This window comes from Bos indicus x Bos taurus, chromosome 1, assembly GCF_003369695.1.
Source record: "Bos indicus x Bos taurus breed Angus x Brahman F1 hybrid chromosome 1, Bos_hybrid_MaternalHap_v2.0, whole genome shotgun sequence".
Taxonomy (NCBI): domain Eukaryota; kingdom Metazoa; phylum Chordata; class Mammalia; order Artiodactyla; family Bovidae; genus Bos; species Bos indicus x Bos taurus.
This window is the reverse complement of record NC_040076.1, coordinates 95,370,199-95,387,246: the sequence shown is the minus strand read 5'-3', so window position 1 is coordinate 95,387,246 and position 17,048 is coordinate 95,370,199. Positions and strand designations below refer to the sequence as shown.

The 17,048-nt window shown below is 39.3% G+C and overlaps 1 protein-coding gene and 1 long non-coding RNA gene across 11 annotated transcripts in view; one reads left to right on the top strand and one right to left on the bottom strand.

Annotated features, from left to right (window-relative positions):
• The window catches only part of LOC113892448, a 105,988-nt gene extending 96,187 nt beyond the window's left edge, over positions 1–9,801 (top strand). Inside the window, exon 4 of the long non-coding RNA XR_003511058.1 lies at positions 9,454–9,801. This is a non-coding gene — a long non-coding RNA (uncharacterized LOC113892448). The remainder of the gene's footprint in view (positions 1–9,453) is intronic.
• The window catches only part of PLD1 (phospholipase D1), a 274,854-nt gene that overhangs the window by 39,024 nt on the left and 218,782 nt on the right, over positions 1–17,048 (bottom strand). For 6 of the 10 annotated variants that reach the window (XM_027541243.1, XM_027541253.1, XM_027541195.1 and 3 more), the window contains one exon: positions 13,854–16,042. The exons of 2 other annotated variants lie outside the window; for them this stretch is intronic. In XM_027541243.1, coding sequence (XP_027397044.1) covers positions 15,818–16,042 — 225 coding nt within the window. In that variant the 3' untranslated portion in view covers positions 13,854–15,817. Of the gene's footprint in view, positions 1–10,376; positions 16,043–17,048 lie in introns of those variants that run through there. 2 more of the 10 variants (XM_027541178.1, XM_027541203.1) reach the window with 2 other exon arrangements.

Below are 17,048 nucleotides of genomic sequence, written 5' to 3'. Positions count from 1 at the left end.
TTTGGCTCCATCCCTTCATTCTTTTTGGAGTTATTTCTCCACTGATCTCCAGTAGCATATTGGGCACCTACTGACCTGGGGAGTTCATTTTCAGTGTTGTAACTTTTTGCCTTTTCATACTGTTCATGAGGTTCTCAAGGCAAGACTACTGAAGTGGTTTGTGATTTCCTTCTCCAGTGGACCACGTTTTGTAAGAACTCTCCACCATGACCCGTCTGTCTTGGTGGCCCTACACGGCATGGCTCATAGCTTCATTGAGTTAGACAAGGCTGCGGTCCATGTGGTCACCTTTGCCATAGTCTACTCACTAGAAGCAAGTCCCAGGTCCACTCCACACACAAGGGGAGGGGATTAAAGTTTAGATCAGAACTCTGACAGAAAGAGTTATTTCTTATTAAATATCAGGATGAAAAAATAATTTCTCCAACATGAAACAATTCTAGTAAGAGCTCAAGGGTGTAACTATATCACCACATCACATCTGTATCACATAGTCTTCATGGGCATGAAAAGTTTCTGTCTATGGGAAAATACAGGTGACTTTGCTGAGATTAATAGACATGGTTCAGGGTTTACTGCCTTGAAGCCTGATACTGAAATATTTTTTTAAGTTCAGATTAATGGAAATTATTTTCAAAATGTTTACTTTCTTCTTCAAAGCACATATTTCAGAGTGAAGTTTAAAGTAGAATAACATCTCGAGATAAAATAGATTATGCTAATTAATTGTTATATCCTCCTAGGAGCTAAATATTTGCTTTTATATAGACCTAATTAACTTTCTCTTCCAGTCTCTGAATACTCAGATGCCCTTCACAGCGTGTATGCTTCATTCTATGTTTGGTCACTTTTAAAGTAGGATTGCCAAGTAAAACACAGAATGATCAATTAAATTTGAATTTCAGATAAACAAAGGTATAATTTTTTAGTGTAAGTATATCCATACTTGAGAACAAGTATGCATGAGAAATATATATTTTAAAAAAGTATTCATTATAAAATTTAACAAAAGAGGTACCTAACAGAGGCACTAAAGACTATAAAACACTGCTGAAAGAAATTAAAGGTCATCTAAATAAATGGGATTTAGACATCCCTTGTTTATGGTTCAGAAGACATAATATTGTTAATATGGCAATACTCTCAAATTGATCAATTCAATCTATATCATAATACCAGCTGGTTCTTCACAAGAAGTTGACAAGCTGATACTAAAATCTGTATGGAAGCACAAGGCATCCCGAATAGCCAATATGATCTTGGAAAAGCACAACAAATTGGAGGACATACACTTGGTAATTTCAAAACCTACTACAAAGCAAGAGTAATCAAGACTGTGATACTGTGATATTTTTATGACACCAAGGACTGTAGCCCACCAGTCTCCTCTGTCCATGGAATTTCCCAGGCAAGAATATTCGAGTGAGTGGGTTGCCATTTCCTTCTCGAGGGGAACTTCCCAACTTATGGATCAACTCACATCTTCTGCATTGGCAGTCAGATTCCGGCACTAAGTATAGGCATGTATGTTTACAAAATAAAACTGAAAGTCTAAATAAACACATGTATCTATGGCAATTAATTTTTAGCATAGATGTGAAAACCGTTCAAATGGGAAAGAATAGTGTTTTCAATAAATGCTGCTGAAACAACAGGATAGTCACATATAAAAGAATGAAGGTGAACTCTTACTTCACACTATATTAAAAAATTAACCCTAAATTGATCAAAGACCTAAATATAAAAGTCAAAATCATAAAACTCTTGGAAGAAAACACAGGGTTAGTTTTTGTGACCTTGGATTTAGCAACAGATTCTCAGATACATCACCAAAAGCGTAAGCAACAAAAACAAAAAGATAAATTGGGCTTCTTCAAAATTAAAAGTTCTGGGCTATAAAAGATACTAGGAACAAAGTGAAAAGACAGAGCACATAATAGGAGAAAATATCTGAAAATCGTATATCTAACAAGGAACTTCTGTACAGATTATGTAAAGAGTTCTTAAACTTAATATCAAAAAGACAAACCAATAAAAAAGGGGCAAAGGATCTGAGTAGACATTTCTCCAAAGAAGATAAGCAAATGGCCAAAGAGCACGTGAAAATACTCCTTACATCATTAGCCATCAGGACAAGGCAAATGAAAACCCCAAGGAGATGCTACTCCACACCAACCAGGATGACTATAATAAAAATATCAGATAGAAACAAGTGTTAGTGAGGATATTGAACCATCATACATGGTGACAGAAATGAAAAACAGCCTGGTAGTTCCCCCCAAAGTAAAAGAGTTACTTTATGATCCAGCAATTTCACTTCCACATATGGATCTAAGAGAAATGAAAACATATGTCCACACCGAAACTTGTGGGCAAGTGTTTATAGCAGCCTTATTCATAAAAATAACAGATGTCAAAAACCCAAATGTATGTCAGTCGATGAATGGCTGAACAGAATGGCTGAACAAAATTTGTTATTTCCACCTAGGGAATACTGGTGGTGAGGGTTTAGTCACTAAGTTATGTCCAACTCTTGTGACACCATGGACTGTATCCCACCAGGCTCCTCTCTCCATGGGATTTTCCAGGCAAGAATACTTGTGTGGTTGCCATTTCCTTCTCCAGGGGATCTTCCCTGACCCAGGGATCAAACCCATGTCTCCTGAATTGCAGGCAGAGCACTTACCATCTGAGTCACAGAGAAGCCCTGTTTAGACCTTCAGTTCAGTTTCAGTTCAGTTCAGTCGCTCAGTCGTGTCCGACTCTTTGTGACCCCATGAATCGCAGCACGCCAGGCCACCCTGTCCATCACCAACTCCCGGAGTTCACTCAGACTCATGTCCATCGAGTCAGCGATGCCATCCACCCATCTCATCCTCTGTCGTCCCCTTCTCCTCCTGCCCCTAAGCCCTCCCAGCATCAGAATCTTTTCCAATGAGTCAACTCTTGGCATGAGGTGGCCAAAGTACTGGAATTTCAGCTTTAGCATCATTCCTTCCAAAGAAATCTCAGGGCTGATCTCCTTCAGAATGGACTGGTTGGATCTCCTTGCAGTCCAAGGGACTCTCAAAAGTCTTCTCCAACACCACAGTTCAAAAGCATCAATTCTTCAACACTCAGCTTTCTTCACAGTCCAACTCTCACATCCATACATGACCACTGGAAAAACCATAGCCTTGACTAGATGGACCTTTGTTGGCAAAGTAATGTCTCTGCTTTTGAATATGCTCTCTAGGTTGGTCATAACTTTTCTTCCAAGGAGTAAGCGTCTTTACCCATGTCATTTAATCTCTCAGTTCTCTGCTCCAGGAAATGCAAACAAATGACAGCTGCTCTGATCTGATGAGCACCTATTCTGAGAGCATACCTGGAAATATTTAAAGTTCTTTGGAGAAGGGAGGACCTTTTTTGGTCTTATATGGTCCTTCTGTAGGTTTACCTGGTCAATATCTGTTATGTGTCCCTGGTGTAATCTGATGAAGGAAGACCCTGAAGTGGTGAATGAAATAGTAGCATAGTCAATGGAGAAAATATGCACATATTCACCCCATATCATCTCAGGACCAAACTTTTTCCTTGCCCAGACTCCTTGCTATACAGTAGAAGAGACACATTTACCATAGAAAATTCAGGGTACTCGGGTATAGTACATGCTGTCTGGAAATGCCAGGTCCAAAGCAGCAACCCTGAATCTATTTCTGGCCCTAGGTACATGCTTTATATTATTTATGGCCTTTTACAATTTTTAGGCACTTTCATTGATTGACTTGTGTATTCTTTACTACAAGTCTTACCTTCAACAGTGAAATCAGAAGCTTTGCTTATGATGGATGTTCAATTAGTTACTATCTATCTTTGATTCCTCCTAATTTCTATTCTTAACTATAAATCTCCAGAGAGATCAAGCAAGGCACACACACAAGTCTATTAGTCTTGCCTGAAGTATACCGGTTTTGGTGACATCAGGGAAGGGGATAAATTGGTGGTGCCTTGACTTGCATCTCTTAGGTCAGACACAGGGATCCTGAGCACCCACTCAGGATTTCTGCAATTGCAGGAAGGTAATGTACATCTTCTAGGTAGCAGAGTTATCACAAATAATCTCCACCAGAGGCAGGTTTCCCATAGGAGGCTGTTAATGGTCCATCATATGCTTATCTTAGCATAAGAATGAAGGGCGGAGAATTAAATCGAAGTAGTTTGCTTTTGGGCTCAGGTATGGTTCAATAATTTATTTCACTGGTCTATGTGATGGGAGAAACTCTCAAGGCCTTTGCTTTCCCCTCAGACTCTCAATACTCATCTGTATCTCACTTAGGATGGTAATGGCTACATTTGTACTGAACAGCATTTTTGCATCAATAAATAAAAAATGGCAGTGGTAAGTTTCTCTCTTTCTTTTTATTTTTCCTAATGAAACATGAACATTTGGTTCCCCAATGTATTACTATTATCCATGATCTTTAATCTTTTATTTGATATGCATCCATGTCTTCATGTGTGAAAAATTCAAGGGTCACAGACTAGCAGAAGCAGAAAGAATACTTAACATGTAAATGTTTCATGCAGTATAATGTCAGAGTTGTTAATAATGATCATTTTCTATTTGCAATAAAACATCCTTTCAGAGACCACTGCATTTGTTGTAGCTTTCTCTGACCTATGAAAGCATCAAAGAGAATGCTTCTGCCATCTATACCTCTTTGACTTCTAAAAACGGCCAGGTATCTTACTAATACACACGTTATTTTGCAAATACATTTTAAAAAATGAAATCAGGTAAGACAGGGCTCACTACTTACAACAATAGAAAGAAGAGTCGAGGTTGGCTTAAGTTAACAACAACAAAAATACCACGGCTGATTTGAAATTTGGGATCCTGGATGCAAGGGGCTCCTTTTTCAGGGGTAAACCTAGTGTCATTTTCCTTTTTATGAGTGGCATTTGACAACCATTTGACAATTCTTATAATAGAACTCAGTGTGGATATACATACAAGAAGCTTCGGGATTCTTGCATGTGTGGGAAGGTAATGTACATCTTCTAGGTGGCAGAATTATCACACAGATAATCAACTCAGGAAAAGAACAGAGAAAAACCAAATATCTATCTGGGAAACAAGAAGTCTGGGGAAAAATAGAAATACATGGCATTAGGAAGTGTTCTAATCTCATTTTTTCACATGTATCTGTCCAGTTTTCCTAGCACCACTTATGGAAGAGGCTGTCTTTGCCCCATTGTATATTCTTACCTCCTTTGTCAAAAATAAGGTACTCATTGGTGCGTGGGGTTATCTCTGGGCTCTCTATCTTGTTCCATAAACTCAAAATGGATTAAAGACCTAAATGTAAAACCAGAAACTATAAAACTTTTAGAGGAAAACATAGGCAGAACACTCGATGACATAAATCAAAGCAAGAGCCTCTTTGACCCACCTCCTAGAGTAATGGAAATAACAAAAATAAACAAGTGGGACCTAATTAAACTTAAAAGCTTTTGTACAGCAAAGGAAACTACAGACAACTCTCAGAATGGGAGAAAATAATAGCAAAGGAAACAACTGACAAAGAATTACTTTCCAAAATAAACAAGCAGCTCATACAACTCAATACCAGAAAAATAAACTACCCAATCAAAAAGTGGGGAAAAGACTTAAACAGTCATTTCTCCAAAGAAGACATACAGATGGCTAACAGACACATGAAAAGATGCTCAACATTGCTCATTATTAGAGAAATGCAAATCGAAACTACAAGAGACCACCTCATACCAGTCAGAATGGCCATCATCAAAAAGTCTACAGTCTACAAACAAATGCTGGAAAGGGTGTGGAGAAAAGGGAACCCTCTTGCATTGCTGGTGGGAACGTAAATTGATACAGCCACTATGGAAGATGGTATGGAGATTACTTAAGAAACTAGGAATAAAACCACTATATGACCCAGCAATCCCACTTCTAGGTATATACCCTGAGGAAATAAAAATTGAAAAAGACACATGTACCCCAATGTTCACTGCAGCACTTTTTACAATAGCTAGAATATGGAAGCAACCTAGATGCCCTTCAACAGATGAATGGATAAAGAAGTTGTGGTACATATACCCAGCCATAAAAAGGAACACATTTGAGTCAGGTCTAATGAGGTGGACAATCCTAGAGCCTATTATACAGAGTGAAGTAAGTGAGAAAGAAAAATATAAATATCATATACTGACGCATATATATGGAATCTAGAAAGATGGTACTGATGAATTTATTTTCAGGGCAGCAAGGGAGAAACAGACAGAGAACAGACCCATGGTCATGGGAGGAGGGGAAGAGGGAGAGGGTGAGATGTATGGAGAGAGTAACATGGAAAGTTACATTACCATATGTAAAATAGATAGCCAGTGGGAATTTGCTGTATGACTCAGGGAACTCAAACAGGGCCTCTGTGACAATCTGGAAGGGTGGGATGAGGAGGAAAGTTCGGGAGGGAGGGGACATGTGTGTACCTATGGCTGATTCATGCTGATGTTTGACAGAAAACAACAAAATTCTGTAATGCAATTATCCTTCAATTAAAAATAAATAAATAAAAAAGAAGTATAATAGTTGATGTTTGTGGTGTCGAGCCTCCAATATAACCCCAATGACTCCACCTCCCAGTACTCATGCTGTATATATATATGGTCCCTGACTTAACAATGGTTTGACTTAAAACTTTTGAAGGGATAAGTATGCAATAGAAACTATACTTCAAATGTAAAATTTTATCTTTTCTCAGGCTCAGAACATGCAGTGCAATACTCTATGGTAATGGATAGTGGTGGCAAGGCCATAGCTTCAGTTAGCCATGTAATCACAAAGGTAAACAACAGGCACTATTACAACCATTGTGTACCTGTACAACCATACAGAAGTTTTCCACTTTTGGTATAATAGTCAATAAGTTACATGAGGTATTCAACAGTTTATTTTGAAATAGGCTTTATGTTAGTTGATTTTGCCCAACTATAGACTAATGTAAGTGTTCTGAGTACATTTAAAGTAGGCTAGGCTAATGTGTTTGGAGGTTAGGTATACTAAATACATTTTCAATTTAACAATATTTTCAATTTAAAAGCGGGTTTATTGGGGCATAACCACATCGTAAGTCAAGGAAGATCTCTAGTCTTCTCCTACTCTGAATAGCACCAACTGGTGTAATCAATAGGATAGTGTTGTAATGGTGGTTTGTGACTTCCAAGACTAGGTCATAAAAGGCATGTGTTTTCTGCTTGGTTTTCTCTTGGATCACTCCTTCTGAGGGAAGCTAGCTGCCATATTGTGAGGCTACTCAAGCAGCCCTATGGTATGAGGATTTTCACTGCAGCATATATGTGGTGGTGGGTAGCTGGAGGTAACCTGGGGTCAGTTTGTGGGAAAGTGATGGATGAAATGTGATGATTGCATAACAGTAAGCTCCATGATTAAATGCAAGAGGTCAGACCTGCATACATCAACATCAGTCAGTTCAGTTCAGTCGCTCAGTCGTGTCTGACTCTTTGCGACCCCATGAACCGCAGCATGCCAGGCCTCCCTGTCTATTACCAACTCCTGGAGTTCACTCAAACTCACGTCCATCAAGTCGGTGATGCCATCCAGCCATCTCATCCTCTGTCGTCCCCTTCTCCTCCTGCCCCCAAGCCCTCGCAGCATCAGAGTCTTTTCCAATGAGTCAAATCTTTGCATGAGGTGGCCAAAGTACTGGAGTTTCAGCTTTAGCATCATTCCTTCCAAAGAACACCCAGGGCTGATCTCCTTTAGAATGGACTGGTTGGATCTCCTTGCAGTCCAAGGGACTCTCAAGAGTCTTCTCCAACACCACAGTTCAAAAGCATCAATTCTTCAACACTCAGCTTTCTTCATAGTCCAACTCTCACATCCATATATGACCACTGGAAAAACCATAGCCTTAGCTAGACAGACCTTTGTTGGCAAAGTAATGTCTCTGCTTTCCATGCCTAGGTATTAAAATTAGTGCTTCCCCAGAAATAATATTATTTATGTAAATAAAAATTCCTCAAACAAGAATACACATTTTACAAGAATACATTCAAGTAAAAAGATACACAAAAATACATTAAAATGATTAATACTGATCACTGCAAGGAGGAGAAAATGAATGGAATGTGTAGATTAAAATAAGTAACAAATGAGTTAAACAAGAGAGGGAGTCTTAATGGGCCCTGGACTGAGGAATGCGATTTACTCAATCTTCTGTACTAGAAGTTGAGATTTAAAATTAAAGGAAAAAAAAACTGGAAAAAAAATCCAGAGTTTCAAGAGAAAGAGCATATGAAAGTGTGTAGAGAGGAGTAGCACACAATGACATCTCACACCAATTTCAAACAAAAAGGCATCTATGATCCAGGGCTGGGCTGTTCTGGGCATAACAGCAGGTAATTAGCAGGGTGAGGGAAAGATAATTTAACCAGCCAATCAGGAACTTCCTGACTTTAAATTTTTCCATTTGCAGTCACATGAATGGACTTGGAAGGTATTATGGTAAGTGAAATAAATCAGACAACAACGACAAATACTGTATTATCACTTAATGTGGAATCTAAAATATACAACAAACTAGTGAATAAAGCAAAAAGAAGTAGACTCACAGATACAGAGAACAAACTAAGGGTTACCAGTGGGGAGGGGACGAAGGGGCAATAGGGATGGGGGATTTAAAAAAGGGGGGCTTATTATGGGATTATATGAAATCATGTATATGGAAATTTTGAAACTTGTAAAGCACTATAGAATTTAATTTATTGAATTTCATTCAATAAAAACATAAATTTTAAAAATCTTAGTATGATGGGAAGGAAATCCAAAAAAGAGGACATATATGTGTACATAGAGCTGATTCACTTTGTTATAGAACCGAAACTAACACAATGCTATAAAGCAGCTGTACTTCCATAAAAACTTAAAGAGAAAGTCTTAGTGGGATAAGTGAAATGTGGGGGAAAAATCTCTGATTTTGTCTTTCACCTGAGTGTCCCCTTCTCTTTATCTAGGGAATGCACTGTAATGCAAAAGTTCTTATGAATGAAGATTTGTAATGAAAAAGAGGCTCAGAAAATGTCTTTATGTTAAAAGACTTTTTAAAAGTACTGTTCCTGTTTTTGTTTCTCGTAAATCAGCAAATGTTTACCCACTGAGCTATCTGGTGCAATTCTAAACCCACCTTTTGACCTACTTACTGTCTAGAAAGTGAATAGCCAAATATCATTGGAAAAACTATTGAATTTTCTTTAATCTTTCAAATGTGATTTTGATGATGTTTATAGTTCCCATTATGACAGCTCAAACTGTATTTTTAAAAGTTATTGAGACTTTGTAAATATAAAGAGGAATTTAGAAATCTACTTCTTACCCCTCCATTCTAACATAAAACAACTCAATTCTTTATGTTCTCATCCTCTTTACAGATTGGCCTGATGAATCTCACATACCACGAGCAAAGAAAGCTTTCAAATCACTTTCCACATAACCTGAGCAATGTGCTACTCATTGTGACAAGCCCTATATGAAGTATGAAGAAAGAAGACCCTTGTCTTCAAAGAAATTACAAGCTTCTAGAATAAGAATTACTATATTATGAAAACAAATCCACAGGCCCATTCTAGGGGGCACTGTTGATGCCTCACCACACAGGCTGTCCCCCGACCTCTGAGGTCACCTGTGCTGCAGAGGGCAGGTCTCCACGCTGCGGCTTTGCCTCTGATGGGTTTCTCTCTGCCTCTCTACTCGCTCTCTCGGACCCATGTGGAGAAGTAGAGATAGCTATTGCTCAGACATCTAATGTGTCTGGAGCTTAGAAGGGAGAGCAGGCCTGCAGGTGAGCAGAGAGATGGCAGGGAAGCCATTGGATCACCTGAGCACTGAGTGGAATGGGAAGAACAAGCCAGACCCTGAAGAAGTGAAATGGAGAGAGAGGAGCCCAGGATGAGTCTACAAATGTGAGCAGTCCCCTGGAAGCCAAAGAGAGCTTGCAAGACGCCTAGTAGAGATAAGGCTGAGGGTGTCCTTGTTGAAAAGGCCAGCGGGGTACAAAAATAGGCAAAACTAATCTCTGTTTAAAACCTGGGGAAAGTGGTCGCCTTTCAGGGAATAGGTAGTAATTGAAAGAGGAGGGGGCAAAAGGGGGGCTTCTGTTTCTTTCTCTTTCTGGGTGCTGCTGAGACTCGTGCATGAAGCTTGTGAGAAGGACTGGGAATGGCAGGGGACGCTGGGGCTCTGACACCTGCTCCAGGGTGCACACTTCTGTCTCCAGCTCAGACCTACATCGTACTGGCTCTAAAAACCTCATGTGCAGAAGAAGGAATCTTCTTTTCAAAGAGAGGAACACGGCTGATTTCACACTTTTAATTGCTTAATTAATGAATATTTACATTTTAAAAGTCAGTTAAGGGAATCGGCATCGAAAGCACTGACTGTGAGGCAGAGAATGGATACATGTGTCATTTCCAGGGCTTCACAGAAGGAAAATCCAGGGAGACTGAGTTTCTTGAGTTCACAATTCTCATTCTGAATACAAACCGTTAGGTCTATCCATCCTCATTGAACACTTTAGTTAAAAAACATTATCAACAGTGCTTCATATTGAGTGCTCAGCTGGGAGGAGATTGCATGAGTTGACAATAACTCTTTCAGAACCAAAACTCATATGACTTTTCATTCCTGAAAGAACTTGACCTTGTTACCATTATTCTATTATAGAATGCTGGCTCTGGGATAGGGAAGAGTTGAAGACCTTGTTCATGGAAGAGAATAAAACTCACTCAAATCTGTTTGGTTGAGGTATTCTAACTGGACATTCTCTGCTCTCTGGAGGAAGGATCAGTAAACATTTCTTAAGGATAGCAAGTAGTTTGGATTTGCAGATCATTTGGTCATGCGGCATGTAAACATGGCTGCATGGCATGGACATGGCTGCAATCAAGTAAAACTTTATTTACAAAAACAGGAGGCCCAGTCTTAGTTTGCCAAGGCCCATCATAAGGGTGAAGCTAGGTGCCTGAGTTCTGTCCAGAATACCTGAATGTTCTGAATGGGTGAATGTTCATCAATACGTATTTGGTTTTTGTGTCAGAGACATGTGCTCCAACTACAATACTCTAGTATGAATTTTTAGAATGACTGAGGAAGAGTATCAGTAGTTTTGACCCAGACCATTTTATGTGATGAAGCCAAGTGGAATATACCTTAGGAGAACATGATGTTATATTTCCCAGTGTTGAGCAGAAGTAGGACAACATTCACTTAAGTGCGTGTATCTAGAATGAAGTTAACAATTGAGTTGCTGGAGATAAAAAAGAATATTTAAGCCTACATTTTGGTTGGATGGCCATCCCAGTCTCTGACTTTAAAACGTAAAAGTTTAAAATGATTAGTGTGACAAATTTTCATTTTTTTAGATTAACTTTCTGTTTTTAAGTTAAAATTTAAAACTGATATAAAGGAAAAACTAAGATAACCTATAATAAATTCAGTCACAGCATTTTTGGTTCCTTTAATGAATCCTTCTAATCTGAAGTCAAACCTAGTAATATGTCACATGTGAATTAAATGCCATTAGGCATTTATGATGGTATCTGCCTCCCCTAAACATAAGGCAAATCCATTGATTCTTCACCTGCAACTTTTTGATAGATGGTGAATTCCTTTTCCAGTGAATTTCTAGATTCAAGAATTTCTTAAGGCCTATGCCTGGTAATTTGGCCACCTGATGCAAAGAACTGACTCATTTGAAAAGACCCTGATGCTGAGAAAAGGCTGAAGGCAGGAGAAGGGAACAACGGAGGATGAGATGGTTGGATGGCATCACCGACTCAATGGACATGAATTTGGGTAAACTCAGGGAGTTCGTGATGGACAGGGAGGCCTGGCATGCTGCAGTCCATGGGGTCACAAAGAGTCGGACACAACTCAGCGACTGAACTGAACTGATGCCTGGTAAAACTCATCTTAAACCTCCAAATTGTCAGTATTAATTGACCTCAGAGGATCTTCTAAGGGAATAAAATTGTATTCCTAAGCACACTGAAAATCCCATAACATTTGCTCATTTCATAAAGAGAGAATACAGAGGGATGAGAAGACATGAAGAGTCCTCTTTAGCCCCTCTCCAGAGGGTGACAGGCATCTGGGAATGCTCACGTGCCACATCAGATCAGAAATGTTAAAAAGAACCATTACCTCTGTTAAAAAATAGTAATATTTTGTCATTCACTTGAAAGTGTGAGTTAAACTGAAAATTTATTATAGAGGCCTCATGGTTTTTTTCTTTTTTCCCCAGAAAGCTCTTTCTTGTCCTCTAAAATGGTTTCCATAATAAGGAAGGGCTCTGGATGGGACCAGTGGAATAAGGAATAAGGAATGAGGAGAGGCAGAAAGAAGTGCAGGGTCTTCATAACCTGTTCTGCCTGTTATCTTACATCTGCTAAAAAAGATTTCCTGGCTTGCTGTTTTCATCTGGAAGACTGTTAATTCACAATATATTACATTTTCCCATTAATACATAAGAGATTAACTGCTTACATTTTTGATTACCTAGAGATAAAGTTTTTTTCCAAAGATGCTATTAAAATAAAATCATTGTTTTGTTTTACAATATGTCACTCAATTATCTAATGACCAGCTCTCCAAGCCCTTCTGTGATGCTTTACAGCTGAAAAAGAAGACAGTCCCATTGGAGGGTGAGTCACCGAGTGGACACTTGCTCCAGAGCACACGCCTGCGCCGGACCTGCTGTGCTGAGTGTCCTCCAATGACTAAGCTTGGCCAGCATGAATAGCTCTAATAGGCCATGACCACTTTCTACCTTTCACTTCTTATAATCACAGATTTTTTTTCCCTTCTTGAAAGCAAAAATTATCACACAGATTATCAGGATCTCAGGTACAGTACTTAAAGGCTGTAATTACCTTTTGTAATTTCAAAAGATTATAGTCAATTTAAAATGTTGTACAGATTCATAATAGTTTTTCAAGATGCTAAATCCCTTGCATTTTAAAGTTTATATCAGACACTGCAATGTTAAAGTATTTGAACTTCTAGTAGGTAGTAATGGTGTCAGAGAATGATGGGTAATTAGGTCATGCATCTTGTGTCCACAGCCCATGCAATTTTTACAGAAAGGTGCGCTATGTAAACTGCCACTGCAAAGCAAGGAACTATGGCCCTGAATTTCCCATAAAATCTACCCAAATAAATCTTGTAGCCCTTCTCTTTGCAGATAAACATCTTGCCTTTGAGAAGATTGAGTAGAAAAGAACCTTGCTAACAGTTTCTTTAGCAATAGCAGGAAGATTTCTTGTCTGAGACTCCATAAGGTTTTCGTTTCATTAGCTCTCTCCTCCATCTCCTTTATTCATCCAACAAACGTGTACTGAGCACCTCCTATGAACCAGGCTCTGTTTCAAGCTCTGGAGATAACAATATGAATAAAACACAGGAAAGTCCCTGCCCCATGGAGCTTCCATTCTAGTTGAGGGAGATGGACAAGCGCATAAGTCCATAAGATCACAGGGTTCAAAATAGCTTAGAGACATCCTCTCTGAAATCTATTTAATGCATCTCCTCATTGTGGGGCAGTGATGAGTGAAAGGAGAGGCCAGCAGTGGACTGCAACAATGTCATTAGTCCTAATGGGTGAACTTCAGTGAGTCCATCAAATAACAAGGGTTGTTAGTCCATAACTAACAAGGGTCCATCAGCTAACAGTTTCCTCAGCTATAAAATGGGGAGAGGTTGTGTTATGTGCTTTTTTTTTTTTTTTTTTTAAGAGAAAGGGCCCTTTCAAGAGCCAGTCTTTTGACTCTTCTACAATTAAAAGAACGTTTAAAAAGAAAATATAAGAAATCCTTAGGTATTCCACATACACTCAACACTTTAAATGCCAATCTAAACTTCATAAATAGCAAACGTCTTACTTGTGATGGCTATAGAATGAAGCCATTTTTTCATCTCCGGCCACCATAAAAGCATATTAATTTCCATTGTTGGTTACACAGTCTCACCTCATTTGTAAAACTCTCTTGTGGGTATGTAACACTGTCTCTTTCCTGCTAACTGACTATGCTGTTTCACTGGCTTTATGTTCCTATTTAATCTTTTCCACTGGACCATCAGCTCTATGAAACAGGCATGGGTCCTCACTTCTTTGGACAAGATTCTGTCCGGGTAACCCATAAAGGTGTAATTATTGCACCCAGTGTAAGTGTGAAAGTGAAAGTGTTAGTCGCTCCGTCGTGTCCTACTCTTTGCGACCCTGTGGACTATAGTCTGCCAGGCTCCTCTGTCCATGGGATTCTCCAGGCAAGAACACTGGAGTGGGCTGCCATCCCCTTCTCTAGTGGATCTTCCTGACCCAGGCATGGAACCCAGCTCTCACGCATTGCAGGCAGATTCTTTACTGTCTGAGTCACCAGGGAAGCACCATCTATACCATACTTTATGGCCTGTTGGGAACCCACATTAGTTCTTCAAGTTGTAAGAGTGGTTCTGCTTAATAAAACTAGAGCTATGGGGTATCAAAGGGTATGTTAACACCCAAAAAAGAGAAATGGATTTCCTGAACAATTCACAAATGAGGATAGTGTGAATTAATAAATAATCCTAACCTCTTTGGAACTCTAGTGGAATGTTAATGCTTATTTAGTAATACAAGAGATGGTACATGTATTTTACAATCAATTTTTCTTCTAGAAGGTAGCATAGCTAGAGAGCTGAATGTCAAATAAGGCTGGGCTCATACTCATTCACTTGGCATGAGTTATGAAGCCCCTGATTCTCTTGAAAGACAAGTTGTATTTGCTGGTTTTATTTTGAAATGTAGAAACTCCAATTTCAATCAATCCAGCAGCTAAGGATGGCAGGAAATTTTACAGGACTGTAAGAAATGTTCTTTCCTTATCTGAATCTGATTCCCACCAACATGTTGGTGATTTCTGAAGGCTGTATGCTCTGTCTTCGAGTTTTATGGGTTGCTGTGTAATCCAATATCCTACACATGTTTTCAAATCTGATCCGGTGAGCCCTATCATAAGAATACATCTTGTCAGTGGCTTTGGAGGTAAAGTGAAATCTCTGCTGTAATAACCAAATTTAACTCCTTCCTGTTGCTCTGTCATGTCAAGATACATACTGTCAATATTATCAAAAGTACCTAACATGGGCTGCTGTATAGATTAAGGTCTGTCCTCCCTTTCAGTCACTGGAAAGGAAGAAGGACCACATCCTTGGTTGGGAGCACACCGCGACTCCAGGACCAGATGGGCAGAGCATCCCATGGAACCTTCAAGAATCTCAGAGCAGCATCACAACATCTTCTAGCAATAAAAACTCTGTAAAACAGAGCCTGTATGGATTACAAGATGAAGGCACGTCCAGCAAACAACAGCTGCATGTGTGAGGGTCAGAGGAGACTAAGGAGGTTCAGACAACTTTTGGCAATGTAGATCAGTTACAGATAAATTCTTGTTAGCAAAGAAAATGCACTTTGATATACACCACGGAATTGAAATATGTGTTGATGCTGTTGGGTATATGCTACCTAAGAACGCAGTCCCCTTTTCACAAGGAGAGGCACGAGGAATTATAAGGCCATGCCGATGTTCATCGCTCTTACATCAGTGTGACTGTAGCCCTTCCAAGTCAACCCGAAGTGTTGCAGTCCAAGGGGTGGATGTGTGCTGTGGGTCTGGCTTTGTCTGTTAGGTCTCCAGAAAGTCAGAATGTGACGTGTACTCTTCAGAGTGGAAGTCTCTGAGCTGCAAACAAGTATAATGCTTAAGTCCAAACCTCCATGGGCACCATGGCTTCCTTGGTTCCAACAGAAGGCAGTAGGTTTTCTTCAGACAAGAAATAAAAGGGGAATTGCACCAAGAACCCACGGATCTTTTTCAGTTCTTCCTCAGCTCTAATGGGATCCTCCTTTGCTAATATGGGCTTGCTTATAAAGTCTCTCAGCTGAATTAAATTGTGTACTTCATCATTGGGAAGGCACCGGAACACCTGATTAAAATGCAAATAGGAAACTGAGTGATAAGTTTAAAAAAGAGCATATCCCCTTTCTGGAAAATACTCATTCTGACAGACAAAACCTATGTTTTATGAAACATATATTAGTTTTATGTTACATCACAGACCTGATTGAAGGGTTGTTTCTTTTATTTGCTACAGAGAGTGCTAGATTTGCTTCCATTAAAAAAAAAATCATAGAGGACTTCCCTGGTGGTTCAGTGGTTGAGACTCCGTGTTTCCATGCAGGGGGCATGGGTTCAATTCCTAGCTGAAGAAGTTCTATATACTATGCAGTATGAAGGAAAAAAAAAAAAAAGATAGATCCTATATCTGATCTATGGGGGAGGGGTGCTTCCCAGGTGGCTCAGTGGTAAAGAATTGGTCTGCTAATGGTGGAGACCTGGGTTCAATCCCTGGGTGGAGAAGATCCCCTGGAGGACAGCATGGCAACCCACTCTCAGTATTCTTGCCTGGAGAATGCTATGAACAGAGAATCCTGGTGGGCTACAGTCCATGGGGTCACAAGAGTCAGACATGACTGAGTGACTGAGCACACACGCATGCATATCTAATCTGCATTATCCTGTGACTGACCACAGGATAATGTCAAGCTAGTGGTAAGGAGATTCATGAGTGATAGCCCACTTTAAGGTTAATTTTTTTGGATAATAATCATCCCTGAATTTCACTGGAGGTTCACATCTAAAAGAAAAATTGTATATTTTCTCTAACTTTTTATTTTGAAAAATGTTCATGTCAGTACCTGTACTTAAAGTTATCAGTTATACATGTATTTTGCTAATTGAAAATAAGTTTCACATAACACTTCACACCTGAATACCTCAGCATGCATTTCTTAAGAATGAGGACATGTGCCTACATATCCAGAATACCATTCTCACGCCTCAGGAAATCAATTTCATGTCATTTAATACATGGTCCATATTCAGATCTGATTATTCCCCAAATGTCTTCTAGAGCTGTTATTTCTCCCAAT